The 17144-nt window shown below is 43.1% G+C and overlaps 1 protein-coding gene across 10 annotated transcripts in view; it reads left to right on the plus strand.

Annotated features, from left to right (window-relative positions):
- RAB41 (RAB41, member RAS oncogene family) overlaps positions 1 to 16819 on the plus strand; it is a 17366-nt gene extending 547 nt beyond the window's left edge. The window contains exons 2-9 of one of the 10 annotated variants that reach the window (XR_774653.1): positions 1194 to 1252; positions 3002 to 3055; positions 8986 to 9091; positions 9358 to 9469; positions 12689 to 12782; positions 14583 to 14649; positions 15199 to 15432; positions 15925 to 16819. Coding sequence is in view for 7 of the 10 variants with exons in the window: in XM_010572378.1 (XP_010570680.1) it covers positions 1227 to 1252; positions 3002 to 3055; positions 5212 to 5317; positions 8983 to 9091; positions 9358 to 9469; positions 12689 to 12782; positions 14583 to 14649; positions 15199 to 15263 (633 nt within the window). In the remaining 3 variants the exon portion in view is untranslated. The other 9 variants (XR_774654.1, XM_010572378.1, XR_774655.1 and 6 more) reach the window with 9 other exon arrangements.
- Positions 16820 to 17144: the final 325 nt, after the last annotated feature.

Here is a 17144-nt window from a genome sequence, read left to right on the forward strand (position 1 = left end):
GGGGAGGCGGTGATGAGGCGTCCGGGACCCCCGCCCGAGGGAGGGGCGGCCCGGCCTTAGGCCTCAGGCCGGCGGGAGGCGCGGGCCTAGCGAGCGGCCGGTTCCCCGTTTGCAGCGCTCAGCCGGTCTTAGCCTGCCCCGGTGGGCCTGTGGTACCCGCCTGCCGGGGCCGGGGCTGGCCCGCAGTGCGCCCGCAGCCGTGCCGCTGGGGAGGCGGTGCTGTTTGTATATAGCATGGCTGCTGCCTCCCTTACGTCTTCGGGGTTTTTTTTTTGTTTTGCCTGGGAGTTGCCTCCCTTTTGTACCCCTTCCCTCGTAATATATGGACGAGTTGTATCTTTTTCTTGAAATTGTGGTATTCTTTGCTGTGTTACTCTCTTTAGATCTCGTACTGATTACCTCCTTCTCGGTCCCAGAACTGTAGGTCTTGGAGGAATTTCCAGGAGTTGTCTAATTCCCCCACCTTTGACATTGCTGCTGATAGACATTTGTCTAACCGGTTTTTAACCCAGCGTTCACAATTTCACAACCTTTCTAGGCAGTTTATTCCTTTTGCCTCTTCCATCTATGTCCTTTGAATTTTTCTTGGCTTCCTGAGAGAGAATCAGAGCTCTTATCTTTGGTTCCTGTTTCTTGTTGGTTCTGCGCTTTCTCTCTTGATAATATTTGGAGACATAAATCTAAAGTTTTTAAGCAAGCCACCAAAGTTTACTCTGTATCTAAAAATCTTGTTATGAAGAAAGGATGTGAGTCTTGAATGTTGCTTTTCTATCCAGCCAGAGGCAGCTAAACAGTGTCTGGGACATCACTGTGTCTTGTTTTGATGCTTATGCCTGTAAGTTCTAGACTTGGTGATTACATAAGTACAGAAATACGAGTAGCAGCGCAAGTTTATTGCTCGCTTAAAGCAAATAAATAATTCTTTGTCATATGCATCGCAACGTACCTAATTTGAGGACCAAGTTTTCATCATGATTAATTTTTGACCTACTGAGATTGATTTGGCTTAACATACTTCTATCATTTTGTGAATGAATTTCTTCCCTGGTTATTTTGCAGGAGGCCATAGCTGGAAAATAGCCTTAGACTGGCAGCTCAATTCTGATGATTGGCACTACCAGCATGCCACTCCCAAAGCAGTGGTTATTTTTTCCCCACTGCTGCTTGAAAGTAATTTATCTCTTCTTTTGTAGTTGGGAAGACCTCTCTGATCACCAGGTTTATGTATGACAGTTTTGACAATACTTACCAGGTATGTGGTAGACTTTTAATTTTTTTTTTATTTTATATATATATATATATGGGTAAATCTATTCCCCACTATTAAAATGTATGCCTGTGAGAACTGTTAGGGCCAAGCACATTTCTCCATGAAATGTCAGTTCAGTATCACATGTAAGGTTGTAAGGTGCCTTGAAATGGAAAAGAGACTTCATGACTAAGCCCAAGCATTTAGTGTGATGTCAGGAAATACAGTGTACAAAAAAGAAGCAAGGTTTAGATCCTGTCTGGATATGTGAGAAACCTTGAGGAAAACAGGGAGAAACATTTTTTTGTGGGGTTGGCTAATAGAGAAGATAATGGTCAGGATGCCTGATGATGGATATGGAAGTCTCGGGAAACAGCGAATGAATAAGATACAAACACGCTTATGATAGTTCTTGGTCTTTAGCATCTTCAGAGGCTTGCTGTTTAAGTAGGAGTAATTGAGTCCAGAGTGTATAGATACATCTGCAAGAAGTCAGCATGGCATATTCTCTCTCTTAATTTTTTTTATTATTGCTATTTTTTTAACTAAAAGGCTATAGATAGAAAAAGCCAGGGAAGTCTTGGCAGGGAAAGAGTAGGGTGGGGATGAAGAGGCTGCAGATGAAAAGCTGAAGATGCGCAAGAGGCCTGAAGATTTCAGGAAGAGTTAGTTGCATCAAAACCACTTAGCAGTATTTCAAGGAAATACCAAATATCTTTAAAGAAGATGAGACTAGGGCTTTCTCTTTTAATTCAGGCGAGAAGGAGTTATGGGTTTACATTGGGGTAATTTTAAGTTGGAAAAGGAAGAGAAGATTGCTTTCTTGACGACAAGTCATTCACTGGAACTGGATCCTCTTGTGCTTTCTGTGTTTCTTTTCCTGACTTTTGTAAGGTGCTCTCAGAGATTCATCTGCTTATTGTAGTTGTTATAAACTGTGTCCTGGCTGCAGAAAATAGGACTCCCAGAAATAAGTACTCACTACAGAAATTGACTGTTATGGTCTCTTCTAATGTTAAATGTTTCACATTCTGATGGAGACCTTCCAGAACATGTTATGCTGCCTGTGTTTGCTAAGACTGGAGATAATCTGTCTAAAATACTAAAATCTGTTACATTGGTAACCTGTCACCTGTTTCCCAGGGTTATGATGGGCTAGGACATCTGCTTGATTTAAGTGCCTGGGAGCGCCTCTAGCTTAGTAAATTAATTTAAATGTCTTTGTACTGGAATTACTGTACAGCAATGGAAACGTGAATGGAAGGAGGCTTACAGAAAGAACTGCCTGGGAAATGAAGCTTCTGAATGTCACTGGAAAGGAAGCATAACCTGAAATGGAAAGTCCCGAATAAGCATTGCTTTTTAGCTTTCAGCACAGTCACCCACAATTTATATATGTAATTTGCTCTACCTTTTGGTTATTTCTAATAAGATAGCTCTTACCAGACTGAATTGCGGTAGACCAGAAGGAGAAGCCACTTCAGATATGATCTGTGTTAAGACTCATGAATGTCTGAGGCTAAAATTGAGACTCAGAGGTTCTTGTGCAGTTGAGAAATGTTGGAAGAATGATGTGAAATGAAGATGGCACAGATACCCAGATTGCTTTGTTTTTATCAACTATATTGAAGGCAAATATGGTCCACAGCTTAATTATAAGTTTGTGAACATTTCTGAGAGTTTGTATAGAAAGATCTGATTTGCAGATGTTGGAAGGCAAGTTGCAGTTACTAATGCTTTTCTTCTTTTCAGGCGACCATTGGAATTGATTTCCTGTCAAAAACAATGTATCTTGAAGATCGCACGGTAAGTGGGGCATCTGTGTGATAGCATGGCAACTGCAGTCATGGGAGCAGCAGTTGCTGTGTGTGCTGTTTCACCTGGCCATTCCTCCAATGGCTGCTGAAATCCCCCAGCAGCCTTCAGAGGGACAGCCTTTGAGTCAAATCACTGACCCACTCTCCTGTTTGTGGTGCTTGTTAATATCTGATACCCATAGAATGAAGTCAAAATCTTTCATGCAAAATTGAGGCAAGCTAATGTCCATATCCCAGGGAATGGGTTGTCTGTTATACGTACCTTAGGTGTAGTTTCCTCCCAGAATTTGCAGCTCTGCCTCTAGGATTGTCAGTATAAATGGGTCCGAGCAGACCCCAGGCAGTTCCAAGTCTTGAAGTCATTCATGGTTACCAGTGGTGGCATAATTCCTCCTTGTAGAAAGGCTCCTTTTGTAACACAGTTCTGACGTACTGTTAATAAAGCAATTTTGGATTTAGCTTGCATGAGATTCCTTTTTGCATAAAGAGATCCCTCGCATCCCTCTCCTGTCTTTCAGTATGTGTCTTTTTATTAGTTCAGGTTTTGCTAGTACTTGCCTTTTTGCTAGTTTCACTACTGGCTGAGAAGTATGAAACTGTTGTGGGGAAGAAGGGGCCAGTGGTGCGATGGAAGTCCTTTTTGTTGCTTTGGGTCTGTTGCTTCTGAAGAAGTCCCAGCCCAGTGTGTGTGGTGAGTTTCCCGAGTGCTTCTCTGCCATCTTACCAGTGATTCACTATTAGAAAAGACCTTGCTTAATCTTTGTATGGGAGAACCTACTTGAATTACGTTCTTCAGTGGTGGTGGCAGAAGAAGAAAAAGATCTTGGGAATGCTGCTTGACACCAGTGAAGGCAAGTTGGAATGCCTGTGTGCTGTTTTCAGCAGTGTAGTCTTGATTTCTTGTGGTTGTGTGGGTCAGGATGTCATTCACCTGCTGGCCTGCTATCCAGAAAATACCATTTTCTTTCCAATGTTAGGTATACTGTTAGCTTTCCTGATTATGTAAGTGGTCCACAGAGCCCATAAAGCCTGTTTAAATAAGAGAGGTGTTGCATGTAGATAAGAGGAGGGAGAAAGACAAGCACACAAGCTAGGAAAATTCAGACATTGAAATAATTTCTCAGATATGGCTAATGCTGTATTTTGCAATAGGCTTTGACTGCCGGGCCTGAAATGAAGAATGGTAAGCCTCTAACTGCAGCATATGCTTTGGCATATTTGATATGTCCTTACACCAAATAATATATCCTGGAATGATACCTGTGCTAGATCACTCAGCAGTAAATATGGCCTGGGTAGCATGTACTAGCCAGCAGAAGGGACAAATATATGTGGAGTTTGGTTCTTCAAAACCATCTCCAAGGCCTCCCACAGAGGGCGGTTGTAAGTATGCCATTTCCAGCACGTTGCCAGTGCATTGGGACCTGTGGCACTAAGTGAACTGGGGCCACAAGTAATCTCATCCTCAATCCCAACTCTCAGGCTGCCGGTTCCATGTTACAGCTACAACCTCACTCTTGAAAGACCCGAGCAGTATTTCCTTTTCTGTGTCTCGGTATCTTCCGAGACTTGTTGGATTTAAGCACAAGAAAAGCCAGTCTAGAGGGTGGTTGCTCTTCTGGCTTGTGCCCCACTACTATGTTTCACCACATCAGGCTTTCCAGAGGGTTAATCAGTAGCGGGGTGATGTAGTCCTTACAGTTAGGAGTCACTGCCTGTAGCTAGCTGCAGGTTGCAGTCTGCTTGTGTGGCCATTATAGCCAGAGTACTTACATGGCAGGATGCACTGAGGTATGTATGCTCATTTCCCTCATTTGCAGATGGTGTGAGAAGGTATTTTTTAGGGATATCTTGGTTTTATGATTAAATAGAAGAACGTGTTCATACATGTGAGTTATTAATGGGTCTGTGGAGGGAGGGAGGGAGGTTTCTCAGACATGCTAGGCTGAGGCTACTGCGAGAATGCAGTTAGAAGTATCGTTAGCACTTTTCACGTTTCTGTTCCATTTTAACTTTCCTTTTGTTGCATTATTTTCGCCTTGCAATTTTTTTTCTCTTTATTTTTATTTCACTTGAGTTTTGGTTTTGTTTTCCATTTTCCTGCTCTTCCCCTTCCCTCTTCCCCTACACTTTTCCATTTCCCAGATCAGGCTGCAGCTGTGGGACACAGCCGGCCAGGAGAGGTTCCGCAGCCTCATTCCCAGCTACATCCGTGACTCTGCTGTGGCTGTCATTGTCTTTGACATTACAAGTAGGTATTGAGCTGGAGTTCTGCAGGGACCTTGCATTTAACATGTACCTTTTATTCATTGGAAGTGGTGGTGTTATCTGAAAAGGGCTAAGATAGGCGCTTGGCCCCAGGACTGTAGGTGTTTCATGGGCTGAGGGGATGTAGCTGAGCATCTTCCTCCACAACCAGTGGTAACTCCATCCCATAATACAGAAACTGGGGAACTGGAAAACTCTGGTCTGCTCAAAGCTCAGACAATGGAAATGATACACAGGATTGGCAGGTAGGTGAATAGGGATTGTGACTTCTCGTGTGTCTGTGCTGATTGGAATGAAAGGTGATTGGTAGCTTTTGGAAAGCTTTATACTTTTTCTGGTTGGGGTGGGTTTTGGTTTGTTTGTTTTTTTTTTTTAAACCTCAGGATGAATTTTTTTTCCTTTCTGGATAACTGAAGAGGTTAATAAATGTAACAACTTCAGGTGCCAAAGCAAAGGAACACTGTCAGAGTAGGTAAAACAGTACAACACCTATTTAAATAAAAGCTGTGTAGTGACTTAAGAGGATTCAAGACTTCCATTTCATTGAAGAAGAGAGCTGGCTATTCGTATGAGTAACGAGAGAGGTTTTGAAAGAGAAGAGATGTAACTACCATAATTTCTAAACAATAAACAAGCTTAGAGGGAAATTCTCTATAACGCTTGGCACGAATGTTTTAGTATAAGATATGAATACAATTATTTCATTTTAACTCCTTGTTATTGATTCCACTTGATCTGGCTTTTTTGGTTAAGCTACAGTAACAGCATAAACACCTAGACAGGATTTATATCAGTGAGCCAACACCATGTGGACAAAGTCTAAGTAATGAATGTAGCGCAGATGAAAAACCTATGGCCCACCTTCATTTTGTCACAAACTGTAGATTATAGTGAGGCTTTACGGACCAGGGGTTTGTTTCACTTCAGTTAACTGAAGTGCCTAACAAATAATAGACTTCTGTTATGATTTATCGTACATATTGAGGGGAAATAATTACAAGGTCTTTCTCCCAGTACTGTAGCTTAACTAGTTGACTCTGGGATGATTTCTGGCTTGGTCCAAACTAATGTCAAAATGAAGTGATCTGTTTGGGATTTGAGGAATGCTGAGATGTGCACTTGATGTCTTATGCTGGGAACTCATCTAGGTGAGGCAGTGTGTGTGGCAGGCTGCATAGGCTGGCATCTTTTCTCCCCACTGTTGTGACAGATACAGGATGCTGTTTATCCAGGCAGGTGGAAAAATCTTGCCAGTCTAGGCTGTTCTTAACAGCTTCCAGACATGTCAAAAATAATTAAGTGATAGCTGATCTCATCATACTTTGGTAATGGTCTGATCTTTTCAGATAATTTCATTTTTTCTTGTTACTGCTCTTTGTTCTGTTCTTAGTGACTGAGAGGCTCTTAGTTTTCTTGTTATTAAAGGAACATGCTCGTGTACTTCTGAGGGCACGATGATGGTGAGCACTAGCGTGATTAGGAAAACACAGTTTCCTTTACCACTCTGAAGAGCTATATATTTGCATTGTCTTTAGTGGTAACTGTATTTGGGAACCTCAAATAGTCTCCTGTAAGTTAATGCAGGTCATGGTAGTGTAAAATAGGGACAGTCCCACAGGACATACTTAAGTACCAGCCAAGATACTCTTAACTAGTAGAGAAGAACTGTTAGCTAGCATGTAGGGAGCTGAGAAGAAAAAGAGTAGTTGCTTAGTCATTGTTAATCTGCTGGGCATCTTGAAATGCAAGTGGCCTGTGGAGAGATCCATGGTGAAAATCCATACTGCAACTCGGGGCCCCTTTCTGAACAAGTTACCTTGTTTGCAAGAGGGACTGGGTTAATTCTCGGTTGAGGACCTTTCACCTTTCCAGACCAGTAGGGTTGTTAGCATGTCATGTTTGAGTGGGTTGTTTATATTTTCTCTTCCCTTCCAAAACAGGTGCATACAAACTTTGACTTCTAGAAATGAGAAGCTACAGAAATACTGCAGCTAACTTTCTCAGGTCACTTCAGGGGTGCCTGCAGGGTACCTGCATAGTAGATGAAGGCCTTCCCTCAAATAGTGTTACCCTTCACTACAACAAGATTAGATTACTGGGGCCAGTTTTTCCCAACTTCTGTGGTACTTCCTCTAGTTGCCTTTTGGACTGGCAGTTTGAAGGTTGGAGTGTTTAAATCAACACTTCGGTATACTTTCTGGGTGAATAGTCTGGTGTAGCAGCAATGTCTTGGGGACTATGTGGAAGCTTGTTGTGAAGTCCAGAAGAGCCAGAAGCTGTCATTATCAATCTGATCTTCCAGCACCGGTGTAATATAGTCCAGGTGCTTGGAGTTTGTCACCCTGGTTTTCCTGGGGTAATGAAGAGTCCTGACTTTTGCTGCTGTAATCAAGTCTGCCTTCAAAACGAAGCATGAGCTAATTGCTTTAGCTACAAGTCCTAATCTTCCTTAAGCCCCAGGGCATCAGATCTACATACCCTGATGTAGGTATGATGTTGTTTTGAATCTTCCTGTAGCAAGACACTGTGCAGACATGTGCTCTGTCCAGCTTCTGTTTCTCTTCTAAACAAGCCAATTATTGGTCCTTCTGAAACTGCTTTCTCCCTTGTAGCCAGTCTCCTGCAAGCTGCCCTATTAACTACTGTTCTGCGCATAAACAGCTGCTCTCCCTAGTTGCTGAACAAGTGGCTTTGTGAGCAATCTAACCAATTCATGTAATTAAGCTGGGAACCAGTATCTGCCCTCCTGTGAAACTTGTGCCTGTTGAGAATGCCAACAGAAATCTTGTTTTCTGGCAGTGTAGCGCTACTTGTACAGCTAGCCATGTGGGGTAATGACTTGGAAGGAAATGGTATCACTCCCAGTTGTGAACAGCTTTTGTTTAGCATTCACTGTGGTAGTTGGGCATGTTTTGACCATTGCTATTTCTAATAGGCAGGTCCCAGACAATCATATATAATAGGTCAGTTTGTGTTTGGGCATAGTTCTAGAGATCAAACTGTACCTCTCATAGCATTTGTGCTTGTTTCTGACTCTTGTGCTTATCTGAAAGGGAGAGCCCAATGCCCTTTGTGTCACCTGAAGCCTACAGCGTGTAAATTTGCTTTTGTTTCTGCTGGAACTTAAGTTACTGATTGCCTTAATCTTGCATGAAAATTGCCATTACCATCTTCTGGGTGCTTGATGCTGGAGAACGGATGCTATTTTACTACATGGGGCTGAGGGAATTGCGTGTCTGTCATGTGGGAATTGCCTGAAAAGCTTTGATCTGAGATGCTCTAGGCCAGGAGTCCTGTGGAGACCCCATGCATAATCCTGGGTAGACCAGGAAGACCAGCTCTTTATGACTTATTAGCTACCGCTATCACCAATGAGGTAGTAGTCATAACCTGGAGCTCTTTGGGAATAGCAGAATCTCTAAGCAAGCAAAGGTGGTAATTAAAGCACATTATCTACAAACAGAGTCAGAAAAGCCAACTTCTGTGGTGGTTGGATATTTGGGGGGCAAGATGGTGGGCTAAGCTTCTCAGACTGAGCTGCATACAGTTAATTCTAGAAATGGCCTTTTCTCTAAAGGACAGTTTCCTCCTTTCTTTTCTCTCTTGCTCTCTCTCTCTTTCTCTCTGCTCTCCCTGGCCTGGTACCAGCAGGTTCGGCTGCAGCTTTGGGACACAGCAGGCCAGGAGCGGTTCCGCAGTCTCATTCCCAGCTACATCCGCGACTCCACTATTGCTGTGGTGGTCTATGACATTACAAGTGAGTGATGCTTTGGTGTCTCATTATTTGAAATACTACATGTAAGCAGAACTAATAAGTTATAACGAGAAGTTCTGCAAAAAGATGGTTATCATTAGAAACATTTTTTTCCCTGCCCTGTTTTTCTGTCTGAGCGGAAAACAATTTATTGGTCATTTATATGTGGTGTGGGGAGATTTGGAGAAGCACCTGAGTACAGGCATAGCATTCTCCCTCTCTGAAAAGAAGTTTTATCCTCAGCACTCCCGTTTGATTCTTCCCTACAGACTTGAATTCTTTCCAGCAAACCTCCAAGTGGATTGATGATGTTCGGACAGAGAGAGGAAGTGATGTCATCATCATGTTGGTGGGGAACAAAACTGACCTGGCAGACAAGAGGTAATGGAGGGGAGCTGCTGGCCTTGCTGTCCTGACCAGTAGAAGCAAGGAACTGGCAGACTAGTCTGTCGTCAAAACAATTGTTGATTTTAAACGAAGCATAAATAGCTTGTCATGAAATTCAGGTTTCTGGTTTCAGCATATGCAGAGTTACTCCCTTTTGCTATTCTACAAATAGTTTTGGTTAAAACAAACCCACCTAAAAAAAAATCCTTTTGCTTAAATTAAGTATCTCTATACCATGTTTCTCAACAGTGTATTTTGTCTGATTTTTTTTTTCATGCTGAGATAAAGCCAAAAAAATGTCTTGCAAAAGCAAGGAAATCTACCTTTTTTCAACAATCCTATTTATGTGACTCTTTCTGCATGTGCAACTATAAGTTCATAGTAAAGTTTCTCCTTGTTACAAGACGCAGCATGAGCTTTTACAGTATCAATCTAAAAGGTTTCCCTTTGAGCATAAATTTCATGCCATACATAACACAAACTGTGATGTTGTGGATGTGTGAGAGGAAACTAGATTAGCAGAAGCAGACTTCCCCAAGAGATGTAAAAAGTTAATTAGACTCTTAAAATTACACAGACTTAATGTTTTGGGACATGTCATAAAGCATTTTGCTTTTAAAACTCTTAATTCTACAACACTACTTCAGCCAACATAACCAATGTAATAGCTTCTTAAAAGACCACAGGCTTGTGCTTTTGCATTTCTAGTTCAAATTCTTCTCTTGATTGATGATTAAGGAAAAATTTTGTTTAGTGTTTTCAGAGATTGTCATTCTTTATGAAGACATCAGAAACAGTGTAGATAAGGAAAGATTTTTATTTTAATGGTTAGTGTCAGTAGTAGTTGGCAAAGGGAGGACGGAGTAAGCCATGCAGTTCCTTACAGTCCCAATACTTTAAACTGAAGCATCTTCACATACATCAGGTACTCTAAAATGTGTGCTTCGTACGTCATGGGACATATGAATTATTGGCATGATGGGGAATTTTTATATGATGCAAAGAAAGCATCTCAAAAAGGCAGAACTGGGAAACATCTGAATCTCATGGCGAAATGAGGTCTTATACAATCAGACCCTTATCCTTTGGCTGTTCATGAGACACTTCTGGTCAAAAGGTAACAGCTTGAAAAGTCTTACAGGTGGAACAGTAATGTTTTATCGGAAAAATCTTGTACTATTATCTTAACTGCCTGTTTGTTTACTCTGTTTTCTTGTGATGGTGGGCCTAATAGGGTTCTGACTGTTCCATTGTTGGATGCTGTCGTGTTTTAAATTTTAAACCTTGCTTTACTCCTGCAGTGTACATATTGCTTTGGAATGTATTGTGATGTGTTTTTTCTCTTGTGGTTTTGGTGTTGTCCAAATGCTCATATGAGACAATACCCAGCATCCCTGGCTGCACGAACTGGTGTCAGGAGATGCTTTTTGCCCTTTGTCCCCGTATAAGTCATGCTGTTAGTTTTTAGTTTGTCATGCCTGGCAGGAAAAGCATAGACAATTCTAATCCTGGCAAGTGGTTTGAGTCAGTGGTGAAGAGGATAAAGTTAGGCTCCAACTGGGTGCTGTGTTGGCTTCATACTGATGGTTCTTACAGAAATCTGTTCTGTCCCCTACATGCAGACCACCTTAGTCTTGATGACTATTTGGCTTTTCCCACTTCCAGTGGGAGGCCATTCTAAGTGTCCTGTGCCTTGCACTTTGGAAATGTTGGTAAAACTTGGTGCTTAGAGCTTCAGAAATAGGATAAAAATGCATATAGCTGATTTGGATTAAGAATTCCAGGTGGCAAGACCTCAGATCAGTCTGGTCTTTGAAATCAGCTTACAAAAGCAACGGAGCAAAATCCAAGATGTTCTACTTGAGCCAGCTTTGGATGTTGACCACCTAGTATCTCTTATGCCCTCCTGGGAGCTAGAAATAACTGCAGCTCCCTAACTGAATAACCTGGCATTTAAGATTTGAGGCTTTCTAATTTCTATCAAAATCCAATTTCATGTGGAACTGGAAAACGCAATGGGATAATTTCAGTTTTGGATTATTTCCTGATAGTACATAAGTGAAGCAGAGTGTGTGTGCAGCTGGCTCAGCACTGCCGTAAGAATTAAAAATACCAGAAAATTGTTTGAAACACAGCTACAGTTGAAGTTTCTGTAGCACTAGAAATTCTTATTTTAGAAGTTTAGTGTAAGTGACAGTAGTCCTGATCTAGGCTAGAATTTGGAATTATGGTGTATATCCAGGTATAAGTAAAAGAAGCTGCCTTGCCTTTTTTTTAAAAGGAAGTTACATTTGTGTTAGGCTGAAATACTAGGCCTTTTAAGGCTGGACAAAGCTGCAGTATCAGTCAGCTTGGTCACATTTTTCGAAATGGAATACAGCATATTGGAAGCCATTCATCCTATGGTAAAAACCAAGTGATGATGCACATTCTGAGGCCAAAAAGCTGACCTAAAAATAGCACTGTTCTTATTTTGTGCAGCCGGTTAAGTTTTTCTTTCCTGTTAATGTTGCTTCAGTTGGTGGCTGCTCTTATCCTGCAGTTTTCTTTTTATAATTTTTGGACTATTTTGCTTTGCTTTGGTTTTTCTTTTCTGTGATTTGTTCTCATTGCTGTAGACGGGTTTCTATAGAGGAGGGTGAGAGAAAAGCCCAAGAACTGAATATGATGTATATTGAAACCAATGCTAAAGCAGGATATAGTGTGAAACAGGTATGTACAGGGTATTGATCAGAGATGCAAATGCAGGTGCTTGCTCGCAAGCAGCAGCCTAGCGCTTGCTGTTGCACTGCACTTGCTGCTGGAGCCTTTCTGAAATCTTTCCGTAACCTCGCGGAGTTCCCTCCTGTTGACTTGCGAAACTGCTTTTTGTATCAGGTGCAGCGTATGGGGATTCTTCCTTCCCTTGAGGATGCTGTGAATGAGGCTCAAATGTACTGCACAAACTTCATCCTGTGCTGATCATCCATTATTAATAGTCATAAGTCCAGGTGTTCCCTGGGTAACCTACCTGAGGTTGTTTCATTCTTAGCTGGAGGACCTAGGGGTCTTAAAGACTCAGAGGTGCTGAGGTCTCCATTGGTGGACTATGCACCCTTGTAAGGGGTGGTGAAGCGGCCCTCCACTGAAGAGCGTCTCAGTCACAGACATCTCTAACTCTTCCTGTCTGTTCTTCCTTTCTGTCTTTCTGCTTCTGTTTGCATCTTTGTCCAGGCAAATCACTACAGAAGAAGGTGAACAGAGAGCCAAAGAGCTGAATGTGATGTTTATTGAGACCAGTGCAAAGACTGGATACAATGTGAAACAGGTAGATCCATGTTTTGTTCTAAAGAGAGGAAATCTGTACTTACTGCTCTGTATGTGTATGCTTCTGCTTGGGGTTCATGTTCCATCAGATATTTGCTTGTATTGTTTGATGTCAACCCCTGAAATGCTTCTTGCCCAAAGATGACTATTGCTGCTTCACCTAGTGGAAGCTCCTTTCCTGTCAAGTCAATGATTTCCTGTTAAAGCTAAGCAAACTTGCCTTGAAAGAAAGGAGAATCTAAAACCAGAATGTGCTGAGGGATAGGAATGGAACTGTTTTGTGCAGCCAGTCAAACGTAATTTTGTACATTCCCTTTGCTTTTGTTAACAGTTCATGCACTGTTTTCTAAAATCAACGTTGACATCAGTTGGGATAATTGCTTATGCTGATGCACTAGAGTAGAAGTTCGTGCTTCTGTTTTCAAGCCACAGATGAAAATCTTGGATTAGTTGAGGTTGGAAGGGATCTCTGGAGATCGTCTAGTCCAACCGCCGTGCTCAGAGCAGGCTGCCCAGAACTGACTCCAGTTGAGTTTTGAATATCTCAAAGAATAGAGACTCCATCTCTCCAGGCAACCTGTCACAATGTTTGGCTATTTGTACAGTAGAAAAAACTTAAAATTTTTGTCTTGCGTTTAAACAGAATTTCATGTATTTCAGTTTGTGCCCATTGCCTCTTGCTATAAGCTTGTGATCCCACTCTCCGTTAGTTCAGGAACTATTCTGAAGTGTAACAGAACTTGGGGAGTAAGGCAGCCGTAAGGTCCAGGGGTCTGCAGGGAGCGTAGTACTGTTGGTGTCAGCTGGGAAACATACCAGTTTGCTGCACACTAGCTGGTTAGGAGAACCTCACAATGGGATTAGGAGACTTTGGGTTTGTTTCTTTGGGCTATTCTGGATTGAATCCACATTAGTCTTTGGTTCTAACTTAGTGTTGCTTTATTTGCTTAGCAGGTGTTTGCACTGAACTTCTGTGACTAAAAGGATGCTCACTGCAGCACCATGCTGGTACCTCAGTGGCTTGATTTTCCAAGTAACTCACTTTTGAGGTGTGGACGAGAAGTCCCTGCCAAGCTACTGTGAGGAAAATCATCACTGGCTGATGATTCCTCTAGTTCTTTATGCAGCACTTCTCACCAGACTGCCTAGCAGTGTCTGTATTGTGTTAGCTGCTGCATTAATGTCAGCAGGAGGAGCTCTGACATTGACTTGAAAAATTATGCAAAACCATTTTCTGGGTTTTTTTTAATGGGGATATGATAGTCTTTCCCAGCTCTAGCACATCCTTAATAGCTTAAATGCAGCTTGCTTGAGCCAGCTGTTCTGCTCAGAAATGGCTGGTTTGCAGCAAGATTGAACTGCAAGGATGGGCTGTAAAACCTCAGTTATTCCACAGACTTCTTAAACCTTCGGTCTCTTGCAAGGTTGCTTATCAAAAGTCTAGAGTTGTGCACTGTAACGTTGCTGTGTGCAAAAGTAGTTGAGGCTGGAAACGGTAAATAACATGCTTACTGAGTGCAGGAGGGAATTGTTCTATGTTACTAATTAATTCCATGTTCTGTTCAAGTAGAAACAGTTAAAATCAAACTGTGTTTTGTAGGCATTGAATAACTTCTTTAATAAAACCTGTTAAATTTCTTTCTTTGGTAAAATTCTCGTGGCATTTGTTGATCATTGTTTTGCTTGCTAAGGTAACCCACATAACAAGTTTGTAAGATCTGTTGCAAAGCAATGTTTTTTTAACATGCTTTTTTTTTTTTCTGGTAAGTTTTCTTCAGCTTTATCTATTGCTACTTTTCAGCTTTTCCGTCGTGTGGCTGCTGCCTTACCTGGGATGGACAGCACACCAGAGAAGAGCAAAGAAGACAGTATCCTTGTTTTTTTCTTGTCAGTAACTTTCCCTGCTCTCATAGAATTTGGCAATTATCTTTTGTCACGCTGGGCTTGCTGACTTTTTGGCACACTGTGGGGATGGGCCTTATTGGGGTTTTGCAGGGATATGGCTGAAACAGCCAGTACAGAGTGGTGCTTACCTATGGGCGTAAATTGATGACCCTGCTTGTGTTCCATATACAATCTACACAACTACTTATAATGGCAAACACAAGTTTTGCTTTCTCCACTTAGGATAAAATTTGCATCGTTTCAAAATACCGTAATACTTTCTGCCTTTTGCACAGGGCTGTCTTGTGCGCAGACCTGTCTGATTGGGCTCTGTCCTCTAAATGGTCTTGACTTACCAAGTCCACTGGTTTTGCAGTTAATCGTGTTCAGGCAGGATATCCTCTGCTCTGCTGAAACACCTGCCCTTATCAAGAAGGGACAGCTAACAACCTTTTCAGATACTGATGCCTTTCTCTGTTCTCTTCTTCTTGTTTTTCCTTGGCTGGGTGATTTCCTTAACTTGTCTCCTGCAGTGATTGACATCAAACTAGAGAAACCTCCTGAGCAGCCAGTAACGGAGAGCGGGTGCTCCTGCTAACAGGCCCGTTCTGTAGCAGCACATTCCCCAACCGGCCAGTCTCACTGAAGAACATCACCGCTCATTGGCTAGGCAACCCTACTTTGTGGGCTGAAAAACCAATCTACTAAGCGAGCGAACTCCCTGTTTACTGGTGGGGAGCAGCCCCGGCCGCCCCTCTTACTGCATGGTATGAGCCCTGAGTGCAGAATGAGTGTCCTGTCTTTTATTTTATTTTTTTATGTTGTTGCACTTTGGCACTGTGGTGCCCTTTACACTCTCTCTCTTCCTCTCCTCCTCCCCCTCTTCCCCACCTTGAGCCTGTCTGCTCAGATGTGTCTTGTGAATGCAATGGAAAAGCCACCAAGTTAGGGAAGACAAGAATAAAGCTTGAGGGTGGGCTTTCCACCTTCCTTACTGCCTTGCATCTTAACTAGTTCCCTGTCCACGTGAGCCCAGTCTTTGTCCTGCATCCCCACTTCCTCTCTCAAAAGGCTGCTCCTTTTAAACCAGTCAGTTTGACTTGGCCTTGCCTTTTTGGACAATACAGGTTATCTGTTTCTCGGCTTTTGCTTCCTGCAGGGCACACACAATACTAGCTCCTCAGTTTCTCCTTTCTGTGGATGATCTTGGCTAACTCTTGCTCACGACTTCTGAGTTTTGCCCCTTGTGTTACACACAGCACTGGAAACCCCCAAACTCTGATAGCTTTGGCCTTGTTGCTCCCGTTTGTGTAGCAGAGACACCCTACAGACTGCTCTCCTCAGTTGGAGCATCTTCCCATCCAGAAGACGACGGTGCTTGGTGAGTGTTGGCTGTCAGATGTGGGGAAGGAAGAGGGTACAGAGGCTTTGCAGCATGAAGCTGGGTGGGGAGAGATCCTCGGGGTGGTTTGTAGAGACCTGGGTCCTGTCTGTCAACAGTGAAAGTGAACAGTTACCTGAAATCCATCACTACAGGGGCAATACCTGCCCTAGAAGTCATGGATGCTGTTCAGGCTCCTTTCTAGTCTCTGTTCTCCTGTTCATCATCACGTAGGCTGGGAGCTTCTTCACACAGAGCAGGAGAGCTACAGCAGATGGAAGGCCAGCGATAGCTGTTGTGCTCTCGTACCTAGGTTGCTGCTTGATGAAATCATATGTAGCTGCTTCTGCCTTTGTAGTAGACTTCTGGGGGAAGGGGCTAGTAGCCATTTCACTTCTGGAATAGTGTTAAGCTCTAATACTGCCAAAACTGAGATGAGCAGTGGCAGGGATTTATTGTCAGACCTGGGTAGAGGAATGGAGGAATGTATGCTGCTGAAGTGAATTTTGGTGTCACTTCTTCACCTTAGAGGTTGGGAAGTACATCCTCTTCTCCCTGCCCCTGGTTTCTAACTACGTTAATAGAGCTTTTCAGAGACTTTTACTGGGGGTTTTCCATCCATCTGTCCTAACCAGAAGTCTGTAGGTTTGTTGACAGCGAGGAGAATAAAACAGTTGGATGGCTCTAAGCCATTCACTGTTCTTTTCATCACCCAGCCTCTGTCACACTGATGGGGGGGATGCCAGCGGGCAGGAGAGTGATGACCGCAGTGTGACGGGCGTTTGGTGGTTAGTGACACTCCCATAGCAGGATGCCTGTCGGGTCCCTGACACAGCGTGCGCACTTTGAAGCCTGCGGGCCATCAAGGGGAGGGGAAGGGGGCAGCCTGGGACCGGGAGCTGGTGGTCCCCGCCTTGGCTTACTGGCGGCAAGTCACCTCGCTGCCGGTGGCTGACCTTTTCTTCCCCAGAGACCTGTCCCTTCCCCTCCAGGTGAGCTGGCCTGCAGGAGGAAGCAGGGATGCGGTTTCCCATTTCACTCCGGAGTGTCCCCCCCCCTCACCTTACCCACAGTCCCAGCTGGCAGAGCCGGGTCCCA

This window comes from Haliaeetus leucocephalus, unplaced genomic scaffold, assembly GCF_000737465.1.
Source record: "Haliaeetus leucocephalus isolate CR32 unplaced genomic scaffold, Haliaeetus_leucocephalus-4.0 Scaffold340, whole genome shotgun sequence".
NCBI lineage: Eukaryota > Metazoa > Chordata > Aves > Accipitriformes > Accipitridae > Haliaeetus > Haliaeetus leucocephalus.